The sequence below is a fragment of the Ictalurus furcatus genome, chromosome 8 (genome assembly GCF_023375685.1).
Source record: "Ictalurus furcatus strain D&B chromosome 8, Billie_1.0, whole genome shotgun sequence".
NCBI lineage: Eukaryota > Metazoa > Chordata > Actinopteri > Siluriformes > Ictaluridae > Ictalurus > Ictalurus furcatus.
Window position 1 is genome coordinate 267501 of NC_071262.1, and position 25000 is coordinate 292500.

General features: G+C 44.1%; 2 protein-coding genes across 10 annotated transcripts in view; both read right to left on the reverse strand.

Moving 5' to 3' along the window:
• LOC128611026 (coiled-coil domain-containing protein 136-like) overlaps positions 1-9370 on the reverse strand; it is a 21557-nt gene extending 12187 nt beyond the window's left edge. The window contains exons 1-2 of one of the 5 annotated variants that reach the window (XR_008386479.1): positions 8963-9370; positions 6394-6473 (exon numbers count right to left, since the gene is read on the reverse strand). Coding sequence is in view for 2 of the 5 variants with exons in the window: in XM_053630239.1 (XP_053486214.1) it covers positions 6394-6473; positions 8963-9039 (157 nt within the window). In the remaining 3 variants the exon portion in view is untranslated. Of the gene's footprint in view, positions 1-6178; positions 6369-6393; positions 6474-6807; positions 7098-8962 lie in introns of those variants that run through there. The other 4 variants (XM_053630239.1, XM_053630240.1, XM_053630242.1 and 1 more) reach the window with 4 other exon arrangements.
• Positions 9371-9912: 542 nt separating this feature from the next.
• Positions 9913-25000, reverse strand: part of LOC128611024 (zinc finger protein 271) — a 28987-nt gene continuing 13899 nt past the window's right edge. The window contains exons 1-8 of one of the 5 annotated variants that reach the window (XM_053630235.1): positions 19883-20506; positions 16858-17020; positions 16058-16217; positions 15846-15956; positions 15268-15539; positions 14850-14917; positions 14536-14735; positions 9913-12522 (exon numbers count right to left, since the gene is read on the reverse strand). In XM_053630235.1, the coding sequence (XP_053486210.1) occupies positions 11507-12522; positions 14536-14735; positions 14850-14917; positions 15268-15539; positions 15846-15956; positions 16058-16205 (1815 nt within the window). In that variant the 5' untranslated portion in view covers positions 16206-16217; positions 16858-17020; positions 19883-20506 and the 3' untranslated portion in view covers positions 9913-11506. Of the gene's footprint in view, positions 12523-14535; positions 14736-14849; positions 14918-15267; positions 15540-15845; positions 15957-16057; positions 16368-16857; positions 17021-19882; positions 20507-20538; positions 21044-25000 lie in introns of those variants that run through there. The other 4 variants (XM_053630233.1, XM_053630232.1, XM_053630234.1 and 1 more) reach the window with 4 other exon arrangements.

Consider the following 25000-nt stretch of genomic DNA (forward strand, 5'->3'; position numbering starts at 1 on the left):
CAGTACTCTACACCAGTACACTACACCATTACACTACACCAGTACTCTACACCAGTACACTACACCAGTACACTACACCAGTACTCTACACCAGTACACTACACCATTACACTACACCAGTACTCTACACCAGTACACTACACCATTACACTACACCAGTACACTACACCATTACACTACACCAGTACTCTACACCAGTACACTACACCAGTACACTACACCAGTACACTACACCATTACACTACACCAGTACTCTACACCAGTACACTACACCAGTACACTACACCATTACACTACACCAGTACACTACACCATTACACTACACCAGTACTCTACACCAGTACACTACACCATTACACTACACCAGTACATTACACCAGTACACTACACCAGTACTCTACACCAGTACACTACACCATTACACTACACCATTACACTACACCAGTACTCTACAGCAGTACACTACACCATTACACTACACCAGAAAACTACACCATTACACTACACCATTACTCTACACCAGTACACTACACCAGTACACTACACCAGTACACTACACCAGTACTCTACACCAGTACACTACACCATTACACTACACCATTACTCTACACCAGTACACTACACCATTACACTACACCATTACTCTACACCAGTACACTACACCATTACACTACACCATTACACTACACCAGTACTCTACACCAGTACACTACACCATTACACTACACCAGTACACTACACCATTACACTACACCAGTACTCTACACCATTACACTACACCAGTACTCTACACCAGTACACTACACCATTACACTACACCATTACTCTACACCAGTACTCTGCACCATTACACTAAACCAGTACACCACCAGTACACCAGTACACTACACCAGTACACTACACCAGTACTCTGCACCATTACTCTACACCAGTACACTACACCAGTACACTACACCAGTACTCTGCACCATTACTCTACACCAGTACACTACACCAGTACACTACACCATTACTCTGCACCATTACACTAAACCAGTACACTACACCAGTACACTACACTAGTACTCTACACCATTACACTACACCAGTACTCTACACCAGTACACTACACCAGTACTCTGCACCATTACACTAAACCAGTACACTACACCAGTACACTAAACCAGTACACTACACCAGTACACTACACCAGTACTCTGCACCATTACTCTACACCAGTACACTACACCAGTACACTACACCAGTACACTACACCAGTACTCTGCACCATTACACTAAACCAGTACACTACACCAGTACACTACACCAGTACTCTGCACCATTACTCTACACCAGTACACTACACCAGTACACTACACCAGTACTCTGCACCATTACTCTACACCAGTACACTACACCAGTACACTACACCAGTACACTACACCAGTACTCTGCACCATTACACTAAACCAGTACACTACACCAGTACACTACACCAGTACTCTGCACCATTACTCTACACCAGTACACTACACCAGTACACTACACCAGTACTCTGCACCATTACACTAAACCAGTACACTACACCAGTACACTACACCAGTACTCTGCACCATTACTCTACACCAGTACACTACACCAGTACACTACACCAGTACTCTGCACCATTACACTACACCAGTACACTACACCATTACACTACACCAGTACTCTACACCAGTACACTACACCAGTACACTACACCAGTACACTACACCATTACTCTGCACCATTACACTAAACCAGTACACTACACCAGTACACTACACCAGTACACTGCACCAGTACTCTGCGCCATTACTCTACGCCAGTACACTACACCAGTACACTACACCAGTACTCTACACCAGTACTCTACACCATTACACTACACCAGTACACTACACCAGTACACTACACCAGTACACTACACCAGTACTCTGCACCATTACTCTACACCAGTACACTACACCAGTACACTACACCATTACTCTGCACCATTACACTAAACCAGTACACTACACCAGTACACTACACTAGTACTCTACACCATTACACTACACCAGTACTCTACACCAGTACACTACACCAGTACTCTGCACCATTACACTAAACCAGTACACTACACCAGTACACTAAACCAGTACACTACACCAGTACACTACACCAGTACTCTGCACCATTACTCTACACCAGTACACTACACCAGTACACTACACCAGTACTCTGCACCATTACACTAAACCAGTACACTACACCAGTACACTACACCAGTACTCTGCACCATTACTCTACACCAGTACACTACACCAGTACACTACACCAGTACTCTGCACCATTACACTACACCAGTACACTACACCATTACACTACACCAGTACTCTACACCAGTACACTACACCAGTACACTACACCAGTACACTACACCATTACTCTGCACCATTACACTAAACCAGTACACTACACCAGTACACTACACCAGTACACTGCACCAGTACTCTGCGCCATTACTCTACGCCAGTACACTACACCAGTACACTACACCAGTACACTACACTAGTACTCTACACCATTACACTACACCAGTACTCTGCACCATTACTCTACACCAGTACACTACACCAGTACTCTACACCAGTACACTACACCATTACACTACACCAGTACTCTGCACCATTACTCTACACCAGTACACTACACCAGTACTCTACACCAGTACACTACACCAGTACACTACACCAGTACACTACACTATCATCATCACACAACTCCATTGTAAAAATTACACACCCGGTCTGACTATACTGCATATGTATTCATGATAAAATAGTATTATGTTATGGAGCTAATTGCTAATTAAGGAAAATCTACATTTCATCTCGAGGCTCTTCATTTATTCACAGGATCACATCAAATAGAAATGAGCAGAATGTCAAAGAAATAATTTTCTCTTTCACTCACTGCAGTATAATACATCAAATATATAGTAATGTTTATACAGACGACGTGCGCAGGACAGAACTGAGCTGTCTAAAACTCAGACATATCAGAGCTGAAGTTCATCAGAACATCTTTAACACTGACTCAGCACTCAGCAATGTGTGTGTGTGTGTGTGTGTGTGTGTGTGTGTGTGGTTTTTACACTCTGACAGCACCATCTAGTGGAACAGTGAAGCATTGACACACACGATCACATTTCAGACCTGCTGCACATTCTAATATAATGAAGGATAAAAATAGAATTATATGAAATTATTTACACACTTTCTAGACACGTGACAATGTTTACAAGATGTTTATAAATAAAAGAATGATCTCCAGTTCTGCACAAAAGATTTATAAAGTATTATTAGAGTTGAGAAACTGTAATTAACCCTAACACCTGTCTAGATAATGCCAAATAACGCTTAACTAATCCTAACCATTAACTAACCATTAACTAACCATTAACTACCATTAACTAACCATTAACTTCTAACTCCAAATTTCTTTTACTCAATCTAACTTCAACATTCAAAGCAATATGGTGTGTTCTCTCTCTCTGTGTTATCTCTTTCTCTTCTTCCCTTTCTCTCTCTCTCTCCTTCTCTCTCTCTATCTGTCTCTCGCTCTTTGTCTCTCTCACTCCCACACACATCTTGTTATTGTACCTGTTTGCACCCACACACTCCCCATCACCATTTCTGCACTTAGCGCTTACACACACACACACACACACACACACAAGTTCTCACACAAATCTGAAAATCATCGCTGCATGTGTTAATTCACCACACAGTAAAAGAACATTAACCGTTTCTATTCCGGTCAAAATGATTCTGAAACAGTTTTAATAACAAACTCGAACACGTTTTTAGGTATTAGAGTGTTTCGGGGTTCTAGAATGCAAAGTTTAGAGCACAAGGTTCTAGGGTTTGAGCGCATGGTTCTGGAGTGTGAGATTAATGAGGATCTGAGCAGGATCGGTCTTGTGATCACGTCGTCACTTCACACAGAGTGCCAAGTGTTAACGCTCCATTAAAGCCATATATTTATATCTCCATCTCATCCTCATGGACTGCACCAGATCGGTCAGTTCTAGCTGTGAGATGTTCCTCCACTCTTCCACCAAGGCATCTGCAAGTTCTCCATCACGTCTGGGGGACACATGGTTACATGTAATCTTCCACTGCGAGGACAGACAGCTGTCCTTCCTGTCTCGCTGTAGCACGTCTCAGGCGTCTTACATTACACACATTGCAGTTTATTGCTCTGAACACATCTGCAGTCCTCATGCCTCCTGCAGCAGGTCTATGGCATGTTCACGCAGGAGAGCAGGAACCCTAGACATCGTTCTTCTGGTGTTTTCCACAGTCAGTAGAAAGGTCTCTTTAGTGTCCTAACTTATTGTACCTGACTTTAATCACCTTCTTCCTGTAAACTGTCGTGTCTTAAGGACTGCTCCACAGCTGCACGTGCAATAACTGTTTACGGTTCATTAAAAACATCATTTAACCTTTTAGATTAAAGATCTGTAAAGATTATTCTGATTTTACAAAATTATCTTTAAAATACAGACTCCTGAAAAAAGGACGCTTCTGAGTTTATATATATATATATATGATACAGTACCGTACCATACAGTACCGTATCATACAGTACCATACCACACCACACAGTACCACACCATACAGTGCCATACCACACAGTACCGTAACACAGTAGCGTAACACAGTACCGTACCACACAGTACCGTAACACAGTACTGTTCCATACAGTACCATAACACACAGTACCGTATCAAACAGTACCATACCACACAGTACTGCACCATACAGTACCGTACCACACTGTACCGCACCATACAGTACCGTACCACACAGTACCATACTACACAGTACCGCACCATACAGTACTGCACCATACAGTACCGTACCACACAGTACCATACTACACAGTACCGCACCATACAGTACCGCACCATACAGTACCGTACCACACAGTACCATATTACACAGTACCGCACCATACAGTACCGTACCATACAGTACTGTACCACACAGTACCATACTACACAGTCTGTGTCATACAGTACCACTCCATACAGTACCATACCACACAGTACCATATTACACAGTACCGCACCATACAGTACCGTACCATACAGTACTGTACCACACAGTACCATACTACACAGTCTGTGTCATACAGTACCACTCCATACAGTACCATACCACACAGTACTGTACCATACAGTATCGCACCATACAGTATTGTACCATATAGTACTGAACCACACAGTACCATACCACATAGTACCATACCATACAATACCGTACCACACAGTACCACACCATACAGTACTGTACCACACAGTACCGCACCATACAGTACCACACCATATAGTACTGAACCACACAGTACCATACCACACACTACCATACCACATAGTACCGTACCATACAGTACTGTACCACACAGTACCGTACCATACAGTACCGTACCACACAATACCACACCATACAGTACCGTTCCATACAGTACCGTACCACACAGTACCATAACACACAGTACCGTATCAAACAGTACCGCACCATACAGTACCGTACCACACAGTACCATACTACACAGTACCAAACCATACAATAACGTACCACACAGTAACATAACATACAGTACCGTACCACATGGTACTGTACCACACAGTACCAAAACATTTTGTAACACTGTCATTCAGGTGGAAAAGCATCCCTGGGTGTGAAGCGCAGCAGACAGGTTCTATAGTCAGATGAGTAACACCACAATGCCACGCTCTCTCTGCAGGATCACTGCAGCTTCCTCATGTTCTCTCACCAGTGGAACATAAAGGATGGTCCTTGAAACATGAACGTTCCCTAGAGGAACCAAAAGAACCCCAAAGTTCTGCTGGAAGAGTCAGAACAGAACACACTCTGTACACCAACTCAACTGCGAGCTCACAATGACATCACTGTTCTTCTACATTCCATACTTCTGACCGTGCGTGCATGTGTGTGTGTATGCATGTGTGTGTGTGTGTGTGTGTGTGTGTGTGTTGCAGTCCATCGTTCTGCCCCGACACAAAATGGATGACAGAAAAAACAGCCACATTCAGCTACACTTTCCTGAGAAAACATATCTCTCTCTCTCTCACACACACACACACACACACACACACACACACCTGCTCAGAGGAGTCCATCACATCCTGTAAACATCCAACAGTTAGAGGACCTCAGTGAATCCACTCTCTTTCTCTCTGATCTCCGTCTCTCTCTCACACTCTCTGTCTGTCTTACAGCTATCGCTAAACTCAATCTGTGTGTGTGTCTGTGTGTGTCTGTGTGTGTGTGTGTCTGTGTGTGTGTGTGTGTGTGTGTGTGTGTCTGTGTCTCGTACCTGTGGAGTCCAGTACTTCCTCTATAAGTGGTGGCAGACGCAATCCATCCATGGTTTTCACTGAGGAGAGGGACGGAGTCCTAACACACACCCACACACACACACACACACACACACACACACACACACTCAGTCAAAGGGGAAGGATAGAAAATCACACACTACATAGTGTAGAGCCTGAATCTGATACAGCGTGGGAGAAAGAGAGAGACTGAGAGAAAGAGAGAGAGATGTGTAGCAAACTCTTCCGACTGCATTTCATTTCCTTGTTGCTGTTTTCACTTTCACACATCCTGTCTCTCTCTCTATTTCTCTCTATTTATTTCTCTCTCTTTCTTTCTTTCTCTCTGTCGTTCTCTCTCTATTTCTCCCTCTCTTTCTTCCTTTCTTCCTCCGTCTCTCTCGTTTATTTACCAAAGATGTGGGTCTCGTTTTTCATAGCACTAAAACTTGTGTCTCTCTTTCTCTCACATTCTTCACTTTTGACACAGTTGGTGTCTTATCTACACAACACACCAGAAATGCACTGTGCACGTACACACACACACACACACACACACACACACACAAACACACACACAAAATTCCAGTGAGGCACAGTGTGCTTTAACCCTTTAGGAGGTCATGAGAAATCTGGAAACGATCTCTCTCCCTCCATCTCTCTCTCTCTCTCTCTCTCTTTGCTGCTGTGAGAAGGAGAGGGACAGGAAGTACATGTGTATATAAATGTGTGTGTGTGTGGTGATACACTGCAGTTATGCAATGTGTTAAAGTGTAAGTGTGTAAAGATGGAGTGAACAGATGTGGAAGGAGGTGTGTAGCCTGTGTAGCTGTCTGTCTCAGTGCAGGAGGCGTGGCCTGTGGAGCTGTCCGTCTCAGTGCAGGAGGCGTGGCCTGTGGAGCTGTCCGTCTCAGTGCAGGAGGCGTGGCCTGTGGAGCTGTCTGTCTCAGTGCTGGAGGAATTTCACTATTTAAAAATTTGTCACATCTGAGGTTTATAAACTGAAAAGTAACGAAGCACAACCTAATCTCAGCAGTGTTGGTCTTCGCGATGATTGTGGCATCGGAGAAGTACAGATGGGTGACAAATTAAGGAAAACCCCAACATGGTGTGTGTTAGTGAGGTGTTCAGGCCAGAACAAGACTCCAGAACAGCTTCAGTAAGAACAGATTCTACACGTCTGTGAACTTCCTCCACAAGATCTTCCCTCATTTTCTTCTGTAGTTTAACTAATTTATAACTCTTCAGTAAATCAAGCTAGCACTAACACTAGCAGTTAGCAGTTAGCACTAACACATTAGCAGTGGGCTTCATAAAAATCAAGGGGATTTTAAAACATAAATAGTTAGCGCAATAAAATGCAGCATTACATATAGCTGGTTATCATTACGCCATGGGTTGTGTCTGAAGACCACAATGCTCAATCAGTAAACATCTCACAGTGAGTTTTTTCAGAAGCTGAACTGACAGTAGCAGGTTCTCCAGCGCAGTGAGAACCCGGCGATTACAGCGTGGTCTCAAATCAAACCTTTTTTTTTTTACATCAGGGTCATTAATATTTTTATTTATTTATTAAACCTAAAAGATAGAGATGCAGACACACTCATGCCATGTAATGAAGTAACGTTACACACTCACTGAGGACCTCTCTCACACACAAAAACACACAACCAGCTTCCTGAAACCATTTAACCCCCCGGCTTTCCTCTGGCACCGGATGGTTGCTAGGCAACAAGAAGTGAAACGAACATGACAAATACACAATTGTAATTTTACAGGGGGAAAAAAACCCAAAACACAGAAACAGACACTGATACAGACACTATCACTTACCCTCTAACAGATATTTAATAACAGAGAGAGAGAGAGAGAGAGAGAGAGAGAGAGAGAGAGAGAGAGAGAAGCTCAACTGTTCCAGGATGCTCCAATCAATCCATAAACAAACCCATTCTAGAACCCTGAACACGATTACTATATTATACAGTGCAGGGAATAGGACAATCCAATTAATATTACTACAAATCTCACACACACACACACACACACTCACACACACAGTGTCGTTTCTCTCTGCCCTCATCACTGTCTCCCTGTTCTTCTCGTCGTCATGCCAACATGATGAGAATCACTCTGGCCTTGCTTATTAATTATAGCTTACTAATGAACACACACACACACACACACACACACACACGCACGCAGCATAAAAATAGGTGTTACACCTTTTTGTTCATGTAGACGTAACAGTATATTTAAAAAGTGTTTTTACTACTTAATCTGTGTCCAGTCAAACCCATTCTCTGTGACACATAAGCCCCGCCCCACAGACAAACTGCAGGTAAAGAAACGGCTCTACAGTAGCAGGTAGTCATGTGGCTTCCCACAGATGATAAATCATTTCAATTCCTCAGTGTGATCTTAGTGTTTTTTGGTAAAATAAGCGAGATTGTGATCTAAATTCATCTCTGAATAACGACAGTGCAATCTCGTTACTGTCCGCCGGCGTCACTGAACGATCAGGAAACAGCGCTGCACTGAACACAAGGGTTTGTTTAGGGGATTTTTTACCTCAATTCCTTCCAGTTTGGTCTTTTGTCAATTTCCAGCCACAATTTCTTCCTACCCGTCAGGCAGCAAAGCACCATCTTTCCTCCTCAAACAAGAGCTCACAGATTCCCATGACTGGCTAGCGTCCCTCTGATTGACTGGGGCTGGAATCATACCATCCCTCCCATCCACTAAGAATAAAGTGTACACCAAATGTACTGTAGTTGATCAGGCATAATATATTGGCCTTCCAATGTTTGCTTCTTTTGGTTTTGAGCTGATGTTATGAAGTGTACAGCGTGAAGTTTAGCAATGTTCATGTGCATGGTGATTCATCACACTCACATCAAAGACAGTTCCTCTTTACATAAAGATTGTTATAAACTGCAGATGAATCCACAAAACTACAGTTAAATGACCTTTCTAAACTCTTTCTCTGGAACTCCAAGTATCTAAGCAAATCAGAAAATCAGTACTTAATATTTAAATACTTTACATTAAAAACCCAAACTGTGAAGTGAATGTTGCGGAGAGCAGTGGCTGAAGATTGCAAGAACTTCCTGCTTTCCCGTGTGCTGCAGAGACTTCGTGGATTGCTAGATATTATCAAAGACACCTGATGGCCAAGGATTCTTTTACAGCCTGCTATCCTCTCACTCAAGAGCTGACAAAAATCTGCTAGCAAGAGCATTTGGCCATGTGATCATTGTCGCTTGACATAGGAAAAGTGTCCAGTCAATAATATTCACTATCGATCTGTCACCAGGAGCCTCCAAGAACTTTGCTCAGCACAATTCGCCCAGCTCACTATGATGGCTATATCGAAATCATTGGAAAGCCCTAACTTTACGATCAGTCAATTAAACATTAAATATGAAGACATAATTCCCAAACACCTGAAAATCCCATGTTAATTGTTTGGATTTTGTTGCTTAAACAGACAGACAGTCATCACCACACAGGTTTTATGCATTAATAATAACTGGTACTATAACAATCACTATAATTTAATATTCAAATCCATTTGAGAACTACGTTTTAATAAACTGAGATTTTAATGTAATTTCTGAAGAGATTTGACAGCCTGAATGCACAATACTAAAATAAAGAGAAGAAACAGGAAAGAAATAAAGTGTACAGTAGGGAATCTTGTTTATTCAAAAACATATACTGCTGTTAAATACTTTAGTTTAGTAAGCATGTTCCATCCTACTTACGGTGGTTCTGAAAAAACAAACAAATAAATAATATATTAACACAAAGTCAAGACCGACAGCAATGTAAAATGCAACAATTTATACCAAGAGTACTCTCAAATAAATATGACTGCGATCCTAGAATGACCGAGGGGCTGCGATCCTAGAGTGACCGAGGGGCTGCAGTCCTTGTGAGACTATAGAGCTGCGATCCTAGAGTGACTGAGGGGCTGCGATCCTAGAGTGACCGAGGGGCTGCGATCCTAGAGTGACCGAGGGGCTGCGATCCTAGAGTGACCGAGGGGCTGCGATCCTAGAGTGACCGAGGGGCTGCGATCCTAGAGTGAGCGAGGGGCTGCGATCCTAGAGTGACCGAGGGGCTGCGATCCTAGAGTGAGCGAGGGGCTGCGATCCTAGAGTGAGCGAGGGGCTGCGATCCTAGAGTGAGCGAGGGGCTGCAGTCCTTGGGAGACTAAAGAGCTGCGATCCTAGAGTGACCGAGGGGCTGCGATCCTAGAGTGACCGAGGGCCTGCGATCCTAGAGTGACCGAGGGCCTGCGATCCTAGAGTGACCGAGGGCCTGCGATCCTAGAGTGACCGAGGGCCTGCGATCCTAGAGTGAGCGAGGGGCTGCGATCCTAGAGTGAGCGAGGGGCTGCAGTCCTTGGGAGACTAAAGAGCTGCGATCCTAGAGTGACCGTGTGGCTGCGAATCCTAGAGTGACAGAGGGTCTGTGATCCTAGAGTGACCGAAGGGCTGCAGTCCTTGTGAGACTAAACAGCTGCGATCCTAGAGTGACTGAGGGGCTGCGATCCTAGAGTGACCGAGGGGCTGGGATCCCAGAGTGACCGAGGGGATGGGATCCCAGAGTGACCGAGGGGCTGCAGTCCTTGTGAGACTAAAGAGCTGCGATCCTAGAATGATTGAGTGGTTGCGATCCTTCTGAGACTGAAGGGCTGCAACCTTTGTGAGACTGGGAGGCTGTGATCCTCAACAGAGCCAAAAGACTGCGGTCCTTGAGAGACCAAGTGGTTCTGATCCTCTGGGGACCATGTAGCTGCAATCCTCAATAGATCAAGGGGCTGCGACAGAGAGACCAACCGGCTGAGATGTATAATATATAGAGCAGCTGCAATCACTTGAGAGATGGAGACGCTGCGACCATTGGACAGAGGGAATGAGATCATGGAGAAGAGAACAGGAAGGAGAAGGGAATTTATAAAACAATAATAAAATGCTATCGTTAATCAGCAATTGCTAACGTGTGAGATTTAAACGCTATATTTCACAAATCATGACAAGCCAATCACAGGACTTCAGAAAAACATGCAGAACAACATGCCAATTTTTCTGAAACAGTTATCACTTGTTATGTGTGGGATGTGCGCTGGTGCGTGTGGAGGTTACACCGGTCACTAAAACTCTTTCCACAATGTGAGCAGTGATAGGGTTTCTCTCCCGTGTGAACGCGCTGGTGTTTTTGGAGATTACTCTGTTGATTAAAACATTTTCCACACTGTGAGCAGCGATAGGGTTTCTCTCCCGTGTGAATACGCTGGTGTTTTTGGAGATTACTCTGTTGAGTAAAACTCTTTCCACAATCTGAGCAGCGATACGGCTTCTGTCCCGTGTGAATGTGCTGGTGTTTTTGGAGATTACTCTGCTGATTAAAACTCTTCCCACAATGCAAGCAGTGATACGGCTTCTCTCCAGTGTGAATACGCTGGTGTATTTGGAGATTGCACCGGTCACTAAAATTCTTTCCACACTGTAAGCAGTGATATGGTTTCTCTCCTGTGTGAATGCGCTGGTGTTTTTGAAGATTACACTGTTGAGAAAAACTCCTTCCACATTCTAAGCAGTGATAGGGCTTCTCTCCTGTATGAACGTGCTGGTGTCTTTGAAGTGCTCCTCTCTCACTGAAGCTCTTCCCACACTGTGAGCACTCAAACGGTTTGTCTCCTCTGTGACTGCGCTGGTGCGCTTGGAGATCAATCTGATCATTAAAACTTTCTAGACACCGTGGGCACTCGTAGGGTTTCTCTCCTGTGTGAACGCGCCGATGTAGTTGGAGACTACTCTGTAGAGTAAAACTCTTCCCACACTCTGAGCACTGATACAGCCTCTCACCTGTGTGAATGTGCTGATGTTGTTGGAGGCTGCTCTGGTAAATGAAACCCTTTCCACAGAACGTGCAGTGGTAATTTTTTCTCTGGAGTCGTTTCTCAGTGTCAGCGGGAAGACTAGCAATCTCTCCTGATTTGAACAGTTTCACATATTCTTCATTGTGGCATCTCTTGATGTGTTTGTGGAGGTAAATTTGAACTGTGTAGGAAAGTGGACACAAGGAGCAGGTGAAGACTTGTGTCAAGGTGTTGTTCGTGTCTGGGGTAAAGAACCAAATGTAAAAGATGAGGCAAAATGCAGCAAAATTAAGAAACAAATAATCAGAAACAGTCCAAAAGATTTTGTCTTATGTTAAGTAATACATATTTACCATTCAATATTATTATTAATGTTTTGTTTATGACTGAATAACGAGCATTACTCTAAATCGGTGGTCACCAACCGTGTTCCTGGAGATCTACCTTCCTGAAGACTTTATCTTCAATCATAATCGTGTCAACCTGACCATCTAATCATTTCCTTAAGAAGTTCTTGATTGACTAAAACAGGTGAGTTAGATTTTGGTTGGAGAGGTGAAACCTACAGGAAGGTACATCTCAAGGAAGGGGGTTGGTGTCCACTGCTCTAAATACTGTAAAACATGGTGTTCTTGTGCAGTCGTGTCACATGAAATTAGTAGCTATGAAGCTGTGAAGTTGGTGTGAATTTGTCTGTAATTTATCCAAGAGTCACTTTGAAGAGTAAGATTTAGTCAGAGGAGTAAGACCCAAAGGTAACGGCTGAGGGTGCCTGCCTGGGGACGAACCACCAGGGTGTTCGAACCATGGTCTTGTAAGCCTTTTGTGGCGATGTATAGCACTCTGGGGCCTAGTTGCTGGATCCTTCACAGAGTGGGAAGAATCAGTGGTAGAAGTGGTCAAGCTTATAATAAGTTCTGAGGCCAGTTGTGAGCTAGGGCTTCCTGTCCAAGTAAGCTGTCTAGCTCTGCCAAGAAGACCCTTAACCACTTGGCACTGGTGATGAGGTCCACCTGTGCCTTGTAAACTTCTCACAGATCTGGACTACCATTACTGGGTGCAGACACCACTCTACTGGAGGTACTCACCATCTCAACCATGTGTCTGACTTGGCAAGAAGAGCTGGTCTGCAACCAACCTCGAAATTTACCATGAGACCAAGGGCCACGATCAGACCTCTTTCCATAAGAGGACAAACTTCTTGGGTCAGAGCAAGTCCCGATAAAGCCGGGGGCCAGCACCTCGGTTTAACGACTCATCCGAAAGACGGTGCTGTTTTTACAGTATAGTGTCCCCGTCACTATACTGGGGCATTAGGCCCCACACAAACCACAGGGTGAGCACCCCCTGCTGGCCTCACTAATACCACTTCCAGCAGCAACCTTAGTTTTCCCCAGGAGGTCTCCCATCCAGGTACTGACCAGGCTCAACCCTGCTTATCTTCAGTAGGACACCAGGTAAGAACTGCAGGGTGATATGGCTCTTGGCCATGACCTTCATGAAGCTCGCTTTGTGTACAGGGGCACTGTCATGCTGGAACAGGTTTAGGCCTCTTAGTTCCAGTGAAGGGAACATGTAATGCTACAGCATACAGAGACGCTCTATACAATTGTGTGCTTTAGAGCTTGTGGTAATAGTTTGGATAAGAACCACATTCAGAACCAGACCCCTCCCCAGATTCTGTAGAGACTGGAGTTGAAAGTAGTTGCCAAAAAGGTAGGTCATTATCACCCGGGAAGGACTTCCCTGATAGACGCAGTCATCTGATAAGCGTCAAGGGGGTGATAAGCACAGAGATATAAGGAGGGAAGTCGAAACAGCTGAATTACAGGGCCTCAGCTCCCGAATAATTAAATTCAAAATGTCTGCTTTTTGGGGCTTCTTGCATTGCTTCTTTAAACAGATTCTACTCTGAGCCAGGATTCAAACCTGGCAGCCAACATCTGTGTGCTGGGCTGAATAAAATATCCATTTTAGTTCAGTGTTTCTCAGTTCTTGTTTTTGGGGGGGTGGGGGCGGGGGGGTCACATTCCAGTAAACAGTTCAGTTCCTTGTCTCTTTGCTTTCACACACCAAGATCAGTTCAGCTTTTATTTATTATTACTATTTGGCAGATGATTAGTGTTAGAAAACTGCAACACTGACCTGAAAATAACACACTTAATCCAAATATTAGTTTCAAGACTAAATAATAATAATAATAATAATAATAATAATAATAATAACAACAACAACAACAACAACAACAACTCACTGATGTAACTATTCGCAGAGCATTTTTTGTTCCAGATGTAGTCAAACGTGATGCCGGCATATTTGACAAACTCCTCATCGTACCACACCAAGAGCTCCTGTCCAGGTTCGATGGGTCGACAGCAGCGGTACAGAATCGCCCCTCGATACTGAAACACCATCATATTCTGCTCTTCATCATTACGAGAGCAATTCACGTACCTGAGAGAACGAGGGACAGAATTAAAAGGTGACGAGGGAGAGCGATGGTTGAAAAAAATTTTAAGGGTCAAATCAATTATACTAAACAAAGACAGAACAGACAAAATCCCTGACCTCATCCAGTTAGAGTGCACCTCTGACGTGGCATCGATGTATTTTTCACACTGCTTACTCTGGTATATCTGCAAAAAATGTCATTATACTTCAAATATTTTTATCCATTAAGACAATCAATGAAATGGTACTTTCTAGTTTTATCAGAACCGTTTAGAACAACATACTTGTACCACTTCTACAGCACTGAGTGGGGCTGATGGAAATGGAGACTGACTGACGCCAGACATTTTAGTTTAAACCGACTGTCTGCTAGCCACCGTATCGCAATCCTACATTCGTGAAATTAATTCAGTTCAAGTCATCTAAATTAACAAAAATAAATCAGGTTCTCTTTGCTCATGACGATCTAAGGATTAGTAAAACAAACATGAGTCCATAGAACCATCTTAAAATTGATCTTAAGAAGCTAACTCACCACCCAGGAGTAGGAGCTGTTCATGGCTTCCTCTCGGTCCACCGTGTCTCCCTGGTAGGGCCCGAAGTGAGCGCCGACTGGAATAGTGTCGCTGTTGTTGAACACTCCCAGGCCTGCGTCGGGAACACTGGACTTCCGGATCTCCAGACCGGGAGGAAGGGTTTGTCTGGCCCGGTCAGCGACCCCCAGTGGAACCGCGATGTCCGGGATGAAGAGAGCCGGACCGTGAACATCGCATTTGTTGATGAAGAAAGATCTGCAGTCCTCACAGTCTGGAACGAGAAATGTTTTAATGGGTTCCTTAAAACCAAAGATTTTCTTATTTCTAAACATCTCAGATGTATCATCATTCGCCTTTAGATCATAAACAGAACTTCACACAGAACCATTTTCTCCTCATAGCTTTGTTTAATTTAATTACAAACTATGTGTTCTAAATAAAAACCAATATCATTAACCTTAAGTAAAAAAAAACAATTTTTTTTAAATATGGCTAAAATATCATAAATTAATCTTTCTTAAGAAAAAATTATCGCTAAAGTGTCATTTATACTGGACTCTGTGTTCTGGTGTCTTACAGAGATAGTCATCGTGTTTAGGTTTTTCTTTCAGAACGATCTGGAACCCTCCGTTCTGTCCTGTTCGGTCCTCGAGCGTGACGTCTTCCACCGAGCTCGATGTGCCTCCGTCTAGGATTTCATAAAGTTTAAGTAAAAAATACAAGCAAATTAAAACAGTTAAAGTGTTATTATATCTGTAGACACGTCTCTGAAGTACGTGACTGTCTTACAGAAGTAATCTTCATCCTCATCTTCATCAGTTTCTTCCTCTTTCAGAGGTTTCTTCCAGGGTTCTCTGTTCTGTTGGTCCACAGAGGCGACGTGTCCCACCGAGCTCGATGTTCTTCCATCAGAAGTGCTGCACACGTCCGTCTGCATGTCCTCACCCAGCTGATCCAGGGCCAGAAAAGATATCTTTGTGGTTCTGGTTCTGGAAGTTCCAGACCACTGGGACAGTTTTTAGGAGCCAAAAAAAGAGCAATATGATCTCTACACTGTTATGTTTTGTGTAACCCTTGACGCTGGTTTATTATTTAACACCTGTGTAATAAATAAAAGAACAAATTCTCAATAAAATAATTTAAATAAAACATTTAATGCTTAAATTTAGGTAATTATTATAGTAGAGTTTGGAATATTTATTTACAATTTGTAGTGTTTTTGAGGGGGGTTTTTGTTTGAAACGATAACTAATAATGTTTACAGCAGCACATTCCAGACATTATTCAAATTCTAATGAGAACATGCTAATTCAGAAATCACTGAAATAAATTCATTAAAACGCTAACAACGCTACAACACGCAACGCTTCCCAAATCGCTTCCCTGTGTATACGTAGTGCACTAGATAGTGCGCAGACGCTATTATTACATCGCCCTATGTAGTGCACTACAATGGGAAGTGGACATCAATTTGGGATTCAGCAGCTAATGTTAGCCGAGCAGTTCAACGTACATTACCTCAGGATTTAAAGAAGAAAACATTTAATCACCTCAAACACAGACAAAAAGTGAGATTGACTAAATCAAACCTAATATCGATTCAAACTGGATCCGAAGTATTTTATGTGCCGATGATTAGCTAGATGTAAAAGCGCCTCCTCTGTTCCAGCTCGTCTTCTTCTGTTCCTCCGAGTTAATTGCAGCTCTCAAGCGGCACCGCGCCCTCTAGTGGAGATCTGTATAATCATCAAACTAAGAAAAAAAAGAAATAATATAAATAATACTAATACTAATCTCAAATGCTATTAGATTGTTTTCTGAGCTTGTCCAGCTGCTATGCTAATCAGTTGCTACCAGAGACTAATTATTCCTTTTTTATTATAACTAACACAAACAGTGGACAAGACGGAGTCAAGCTTTAGACAGCTGGATGAGCATCTGAAGAAACGAGGTTTTCTTCTCTGGGGTTTAGCAATAATTTGTACAAGATGAGATATCTCGTCGCCTGTGCCTTGCTCATTAAGGATAATAAAATTATATCCTGAATGTATATATTTCTGTAAAACTGCTTGGTGGCAATGTCCATTGTTAAAAGCGCTATACAAATAAAAATCTAACTGAATTGAATATCTCTGTTGCCTCCCACTAAAAACTACATATTTGACTTTAAGAATTCTCCATCAAATCTAAAGAAGCATGGTGAGGTAAATTAGCTTTAGGTTTGGTCAATTTTTTAGCTACGTTTGTAAGTATAAGTATGGGAATGCTATTGCTGTGTCTTTGATATAATTCAAATCATTGCTTATTTAAAAGAGAGTGTTCTGTTTAAAATGAGAACTTTAAGGATTTAGCTTTAAAGAAGTATTTGCTGCAGTATAAATCACTAAATATCTCACATTTCACAAAAGTGTGTACATGCTTTAGCGAGTTTACAAAAAAGTGTGTGAACGGCTTAAAGATGTAAATACGGCCTCTCTTCTTCCTCTCAGTGATGAGCGGGTGTCAGAAACGGAAAGTTGTGCAGCGCCACCTTGTGTACCGGAGTATTATTGCGTTTCAATAAGCGCCATCTACTGTCAGGGAGTGAATTTACACTTTCATTCAGCGCGTCGCTCGTGGGTGTGAACACAAACTAACACGGAGAAAATCGTCCCGGTGTGAACAGGCCTTTAATGTCCTTTCACACTTTCACACTTTCACACTGAGCGCGACGCGATAAATCGAAGCGAATCACAGATGAACGATGCTTTCACACCGAACGTGAAACAATGGATCGCCTTCAGCTAATTCACACCTGTCAGATAGGTGGCGCTGACTGAGAATGTATTTTACACCTGCACAGTAGGTGGCGCAACCCAGAGGCCTGTATTTGGGCATTTACTATTATGCTAACTGAAAATATTAATGTGTATGTATAAAATATGACAAGTAACTGATATAAATGCCACGGTTATTTATCCAGCATTCCCTTTCTTCTGGCCTTCTACACCTCAGACCACGCGCGTGGAGCCGTCAGCATAAGTGAAATCAAATCTATATCTAACCTGTCCTCTGAAGCTGATGAAAGACTCCTATCGTCTTTCAGCTCTTCAAGGTGCACTGAATGAGTTTTGTCATTTTTGGGTCCAGTCGGAACTCGTAGTTTGATTTGGGTTCTCTTGTTATCCATCACCTCAGCTCTGTCCATTAACACAGCTATGAACTGTGCTGTTGCACATTATGGCACTTACCTCTTAGTCCTTCACCAAATGTATCTTCTGATGTTCGGAGTTGTTCATATACTCCAGTGTCTGTGGAATATGAATATGTGCCACTAGGGTGGTTGAGTGGCTCTCCCTCACCATACTGCGCTCCTCACCACTGTGCTTGCAGTGTTAGCTGGACTGGTCTAATTGAATAGCAGACCTAAGAGCCTTGAGCCTCTGCTCATAGCTAGCATAATACTTTAGCTGGAAACAACACTGTGATTGGAGCAAAGTTTTCACTGCTAACCCGTCTGTCTGCTGAGCCGAGGCCATGTCTGGAAGAGATTTCCAGTCTGACGGTAAATAAACTGCAATCTTCAACGCTGGCTTCAGCAGCATGCAGAAATAAATCAGAATTAACCAGGTTCACTGTTCCTGTGGGTTTTACCACAGGAGGAACTGCAACCCAGCAGCCCATGAGACACACGAGCACTAGTACATGGACGAATGCTCTCAGGCGAAACTGTTCTGAGAATCCATCATCTGGATCCAGAGCAGTATCTGGTTCCTAAAGTACTATCCTTCTGAATGGAACTGCTAGACAGCAGAAAGGTGTATATATAGAGGCCACTGCAGTGTGTGACAGTACCATGGAGGCTGCCTGACAAACCGGTCACGCTCTTTCTGAAGGAAACAAGGCATCTTAGTCCACTAAGCTCCCCAAGATAAGCTCACCCTGTACACACTGCTGGCCAGATCATTTCACAGAAACCTGCTGGCTGAACCCTGGGTTTGTGCCCAAGATCATATCAGCAACATTTTTAAGCAATCAGTCCATCCAGGATTTTTGCAATGCCTTTGGACTGGCACAGTGGGATGGTGGTCCCTATTTAAAAAAAAACAACAACAGAGAGTGTGTTCCAATTTCAGGTGAAGCACACTCCTCCAGGAAAAGTTACTGCCAGGTTGTGGATTGTGGAGAGTGGTCTCTGTCCGATAGCTGAACCTGGGCTTCAGGAGGAACACTGAGGGTTCAGTACAGGACATGGAACAGTCTCCCGGTCACAGGAGTGCAGTAATCCAGTCTACATTGGTTTTGTGGTTTTGGATAAGGCCTCAACTTTTGTTGTTGTGGTACCAAAGGAACACACGGTATCTGGGTCGCAACTTCACGGAAGCCGACCTCTGTATAAGAGCAGCGATAACGGGGACAATCACCGCGAGAAGTGTTTTGGGTTTTATTGGGTCCAAGTTAGCGTCTGTTAATCAAAACAAAACCATGCAATCAGCGTAATAAATCAGCTGCACGAAGTCGGAGTGACCGTAAATGATGACAAACATCCACATCAATCAGTGTTATAAAACAAAGAAAGAAGAAAAGCAAGAGAATAGCATGGAATAAAAAGAGGCCTTTATCAGCTGCATTCACCTGAGAGTTCCCAGCTCCAGAAATCGACAGATAGATAATAAAATTGCTCCTCCTCCATTTTCCTATAACGAGAAGGGTCGAACATTAAAACAAGCGCAGGAGTCATCACAATGACTGTCGGTCCGGAACCAGAACTCAACCATCCGTTTAACTTAGGATGACTTTACAATTTAATAGTACATAAAGATATTAACAAAGTAATACCAAGTATACTAGCATTCAAATGACATCAAGTTCAAATCACTGACAACACGAGTGAATCGATTAGTACAGCAAACTCGTCAGTTTCTCCAAAAGCAGATTATTACAACACAGAATGATCTGTTTAAACGATCAGGCCTGGTTGGGTGGGTGGAGGAGATACCCGTCTATATTTGCATATAGCTATTTAAATTTTTACACCAATGTCTCCGCAGTTATCCCGGTCGTGTTGTGTGTGTAGGCGGTTCAGGTGGGTCCCGTGTCAGTGTTGTGGACGGTTCGATTGCGGCGGGCGGTCTCTCTCCGCTGCTCGTGGAGCTGCGTTCGTGACCCTCCTGTTCCTGATCCCAGCCTTATGCCTTGTTTAGAAACACCAAATGTGCTCAGAAATATAATTATAAGTGTTCAATGTGTGAGAGTCTGGTTTCACTTTCCCAAACTGCAAACACTAGAACAGCTTCTGTCCTGAGTGAGTGCGCTGGTGTTTTCGGAGGTTACTCAGCTGACTGAAACTCTTCCCGCACTGTAAACAGTGGTACGGCTTCTCTCCGGTGTGAATGCGCTGGTGCTTTTCCAGATGACTCTGTTGATTAAAACTCTTTCCGCACTGCAAGCAGTGGTACGGTTTCTCTCCGGTGTGAATGCGCTGGTGTCTCTGAAGAGCTGCTTTCTCAGTAAAACTTTTCCCGCACTGTACGCAGGGATAGGGTTTCTCTCCGGTGTGAATGCGCTGGTGTCTACGAAGCGCTGCTTTCTCGCTAAAGCTCTTTCCACACTGTGGGCACTCGTACGGTTTCTCTCCTGTGTGAATGCGCTGGTGAAGCTGGAGACCGCCCGGTAGAGTAAAACTCTTCCCACACTGTGCGCACTTATGCGGCCTCTCGCCCGTGTGAAAGCGCTGGTGTCTTTGGAGAGCGCTCTGGTAAGTAAAACCTTTCCCACAGAAAGAACAGTGGTAATTGTTCCTCTCCAGTTGTTCCTGAGAGGTGTTGATCGGGAGGCCCACGATCTCTCCTGAGTTCAGGCGTCTCAGATATTCCTCGTAGTGGCATCGCTTGATGTGTTTGTGGAGGTAAATTTCAGATGTATAGGAGAGTGGACATAAAGAGCAAGTGAAGATCTGCAGAAAGGTGTAGTTCATATCTGTAGTGAAGAAAAATATATTCAAAAGTCAGCAATACGATACAACAATTATCGTCAAGGCTAAGCAGATCAGGCATCGGCTAAATTCCAGCTACTAGTATGAAGAATCCAGAAACACTGAACTGTGTGAGAAGACATTGCACTTGGAGGATATCTTTAAAATCCTGCAGCTAGAACTGGTCTCGTGAGACTTAAGGCTTTTCACTAGATTTAGGGAAACAGCTGCAATGAACCATTAGCATTAGTGACGTCTGCTGGGGGACAAAACCTCGCAGTCAGTGATGGTATCTTGAGCCAACCCCTGAAGCCTCCTGAAGTATGTGGACACCTGACCGTCACGGCGATATGTGCTTGTTGAACATCATACTCCAAATACATGGAGAACCTTTACTGTTATAATGTGTTCCACTCTTCTGGGAAGGCTTTCTATTTGGGGAGGTGTGTTCATTCAGCTACAAGAGCGTTAGTGAGGTCAGGCGCTGATGTCAGGTGAGAAGACCTGGCCTACAATCTGCATTCAATTTCACCCGAAATCTGTTCAGTGGGGTTGAGCTGAAGGCTCTGTGCAGGACACTCGAGTTCTTCCACTCCAACCTTAACACACCATGTCTTCATGGAGCTCGCTTTGGGCACAGCACAAACTGTCATGCTGAAACCCTGAGCCAGACCCAGACCCTTTTAGTTCCAGTGAAAGGAAATTGAAGTGCTGCAGCGTACAGAGACGCTTCGTACAGAGACGTTCTGCACAACTGTGTGCTTCTAACCTTCTGGCAGCAATTTGTGGAAAAACCAATGTATGGGTGTGATGGTCAGGGGCGCACATACTTTTGGCACATAAAGCTGCTCACAATGGCAGGCTAGCACCTTGCATGTGTTGCTCTGCTATCACTGGCGTGTGTGTGTGTGTGTGTGTGTGTGAATGGGTGAACAAGAAACTAAGGTTAAAAGGCCTTCGGCTATATAAGTGCAGATCATTTAGCATTTAAAGTGCTGATGAGATCTTTGTGTTTTTTCCCTCTCTTTTTCTTTTTCCCTTTTTCTTTTCTCTGGTCTCCGGTCCCCACTGAGCCAACACAAAAGAACTGAGCTCTTTTTGTTAAAACTGCCATTCCAGGTACCACCGGACTGACAAATACTGACACAAACTGAGAGGCACAAGCTGCATTGCTGTTCTCCAGGCCGCTGCTGAGTGCGTTACAAATACATTTAGTTTTTGACAGTAAAAAAGTTCAGACGTAACTGTTTTCGGAGCACTTTTTGTTCCAGAGGTAATCGAATGTGACGTCCTTGGCGTAATCCTCTTCGTACCACATCAAGAGCTCCTGTCCCGGTTCGATCGGTTGACTGCAGCGGTACAGAATCCCACCCTGATACTGGAACGCCACCAGGTTCTGCTCTCTCTCGTTACGGGCACAGTTCACGTACCTGAGAGAATTAGGAAGAGAAACCAGAAGAGAAAGTGAGAGGGAGCGATCGGTTAGGAGGAAGATGGAAATCAATGAGTTTAAAAACGCAACAGCGCAAAATTCTTCAGTAGTGCGTTCCTCACCTCATCCAGTTCGAATTCATCTCTGACGTGGCATCGATGTATTTTTCACACTGCTCGCTCTGGTACACCTGCAGAAAGATTACGGCCTTTACATTTAATACTACGAACAGTGCTGCAGCAGGTGGGGGCGTGGTTTAACACCGGTCTGCACTGGGAGGGAGGTGTTTAGGGAAGAGCTAGAGGGGTAACGATTAACATGGCACACCTGAGGTACTTTGACTATCTATGTTGGGTTGGGGGGGCTTAGTGCTTAGCACGTTTTCCTCGCACCTCCAGGGTTGGGGGTTCGATTCCTGCCTCTGGCCCGTGTGCACGGAGCTTGCATGTTCTCCCCGTGCTTCGGGGCGTTCCTCCAGGTACTCCTCCAGTCCAACTCGGGTTGTAGACTGATTGGCGTCTCTAAAACTGTCCAGAGTGTGTGCGTGTGTGTGCGATTCTAACAGCTTGGCCCTGTCCAGCGTGTCCCCTGCCTTGTGCCTCGAGTCCCCTGAGATAGGCTCCAGGCTCCCTGCGACCCCGTGTAGGATAAGCGCTACACAAAATGGATGGATGGATGGAACTGCGGTTCTGTGGAGTACCCCAGCCTGCCCGAGTCACTCAGGGCGATGAGAACGGCCGGAGCTTTTACAGCTTACCCACGTAAAGCTGTGCTATTTGTACTTAGCAGGAAAAACTCCACTAGTTCAGAAGGAACCCATCCTGGTGCTCCTCAAATCATCAAATGTACAAATCTAACCTTCCAGTTCAAAATTATTAACACCCCAAATAAGGTGGCGGAATTACAGCTCTAATCCTTACGCTGATGTGAAGAACACATGTAGAGGATCTTAGACCCTTGTTCATCTCCAGAATATTTCCTTTATGTTCTGACATTTGTCCATGTGGATTTCCATCTTCCGTTCAGAAAATCGGGGATTTGAGATGCCAGCATTAGTTTTGTGTTCCTGCGCTGGTTTGTTTGTGGTCAATTATTAAGACATCCAATCAAGTCTTGCATCACATGACCGATGTAAGTGCAATATAACCCAGATCAGTGAAGCTAGCATCGATTAGCAAAACAGTTCAGTTACAGATTGGAACAGTTACCACAACTAGTGACTCTGTACACAGCGAGATGCGTGCGGATTCTAGAATCAGCCAAACGGCGGACTTCCTGTGGTAACTCACATCTAATAGAAGCTAACTCACCACCCAGGAGTAGGAGCTGTTCATGGCTTCCTCTCGGTCCACCATGTCTCCCTGGTAGGGCCCGAAGTGAGCGCCGACTGGAATAGTGTCGCTGTTGTTGAACACTCCCAGGCCTGCGTCGGGAATACTGGACTTCCGGATCTCCAGACCGGGAGGAAGGGTTTGTCTGGCCCGGTCAGCGACCCCCAGTGGAACCGCGATGTCCGGGATGAAGAGAGCCGGACCGTGAACATCGCATTTGTTGACGAAGTAAGATTTGCAGTCCTCACAGTCTGGAACGAGAGAAATCATTTCCTCTTGCTTCAGACGTTGTAATCACACCGTGCTGGGTTTTTTCTTTTTCTACACTCAGGTGTGTCATCTTCAAAATGTAGACAATAACAGAACTTTATGCACAACCACAATCTTTCAAACGAAACAGTGAGATAGTATTTATCACTGTCATGTAGGTTACGTCTCACACTGGACTGCTAACGTGTCTTACAGAGGTAGTCATCATGTTCAGGTTCTTCTTCCTTTAGAATGATCTGCAATCCTAGGTTCTGCTGGTCCTCAGGGGTGAGGTCTTCCAGAGAGCTTGATGTTCCTCCGTCTAAAGAATAATAACACAAATTTAAATACTGAAACACACGTGAACATCTGACGTGTTTAACGTCGCAGATGGGAAGAGAAGGTGCGCGATTGCCTTACAGATGAAATCCTCATCTTCATCAGTTTCTTCCTCTTTCAGAGGTTTCTTCCAGGGTTCTCCGTTCTGTTGGTCCACAGAGGCGACGTGTCCCACCGAGCTCGATGTTCTTCCATCAGAAGTGCTGCACACGTCCGTCTGCATGTCCTCACCCAGCTGATCACCAAGGGCCTGAAAAAAACAAAACGTGTCCTAGGACACGAAAGTGATGAGTGTTTTGTGTCTTAAGCGTTTATTTTAGTAAAGAGGCAGAAGATGTGCAAAAATAAACATCTACGTAAACAGTTTCATCTCAGCACATTTTATACAGAGGGACAGAGAGAGGGAGAGGGAGAGGGAGAGAGAGAGG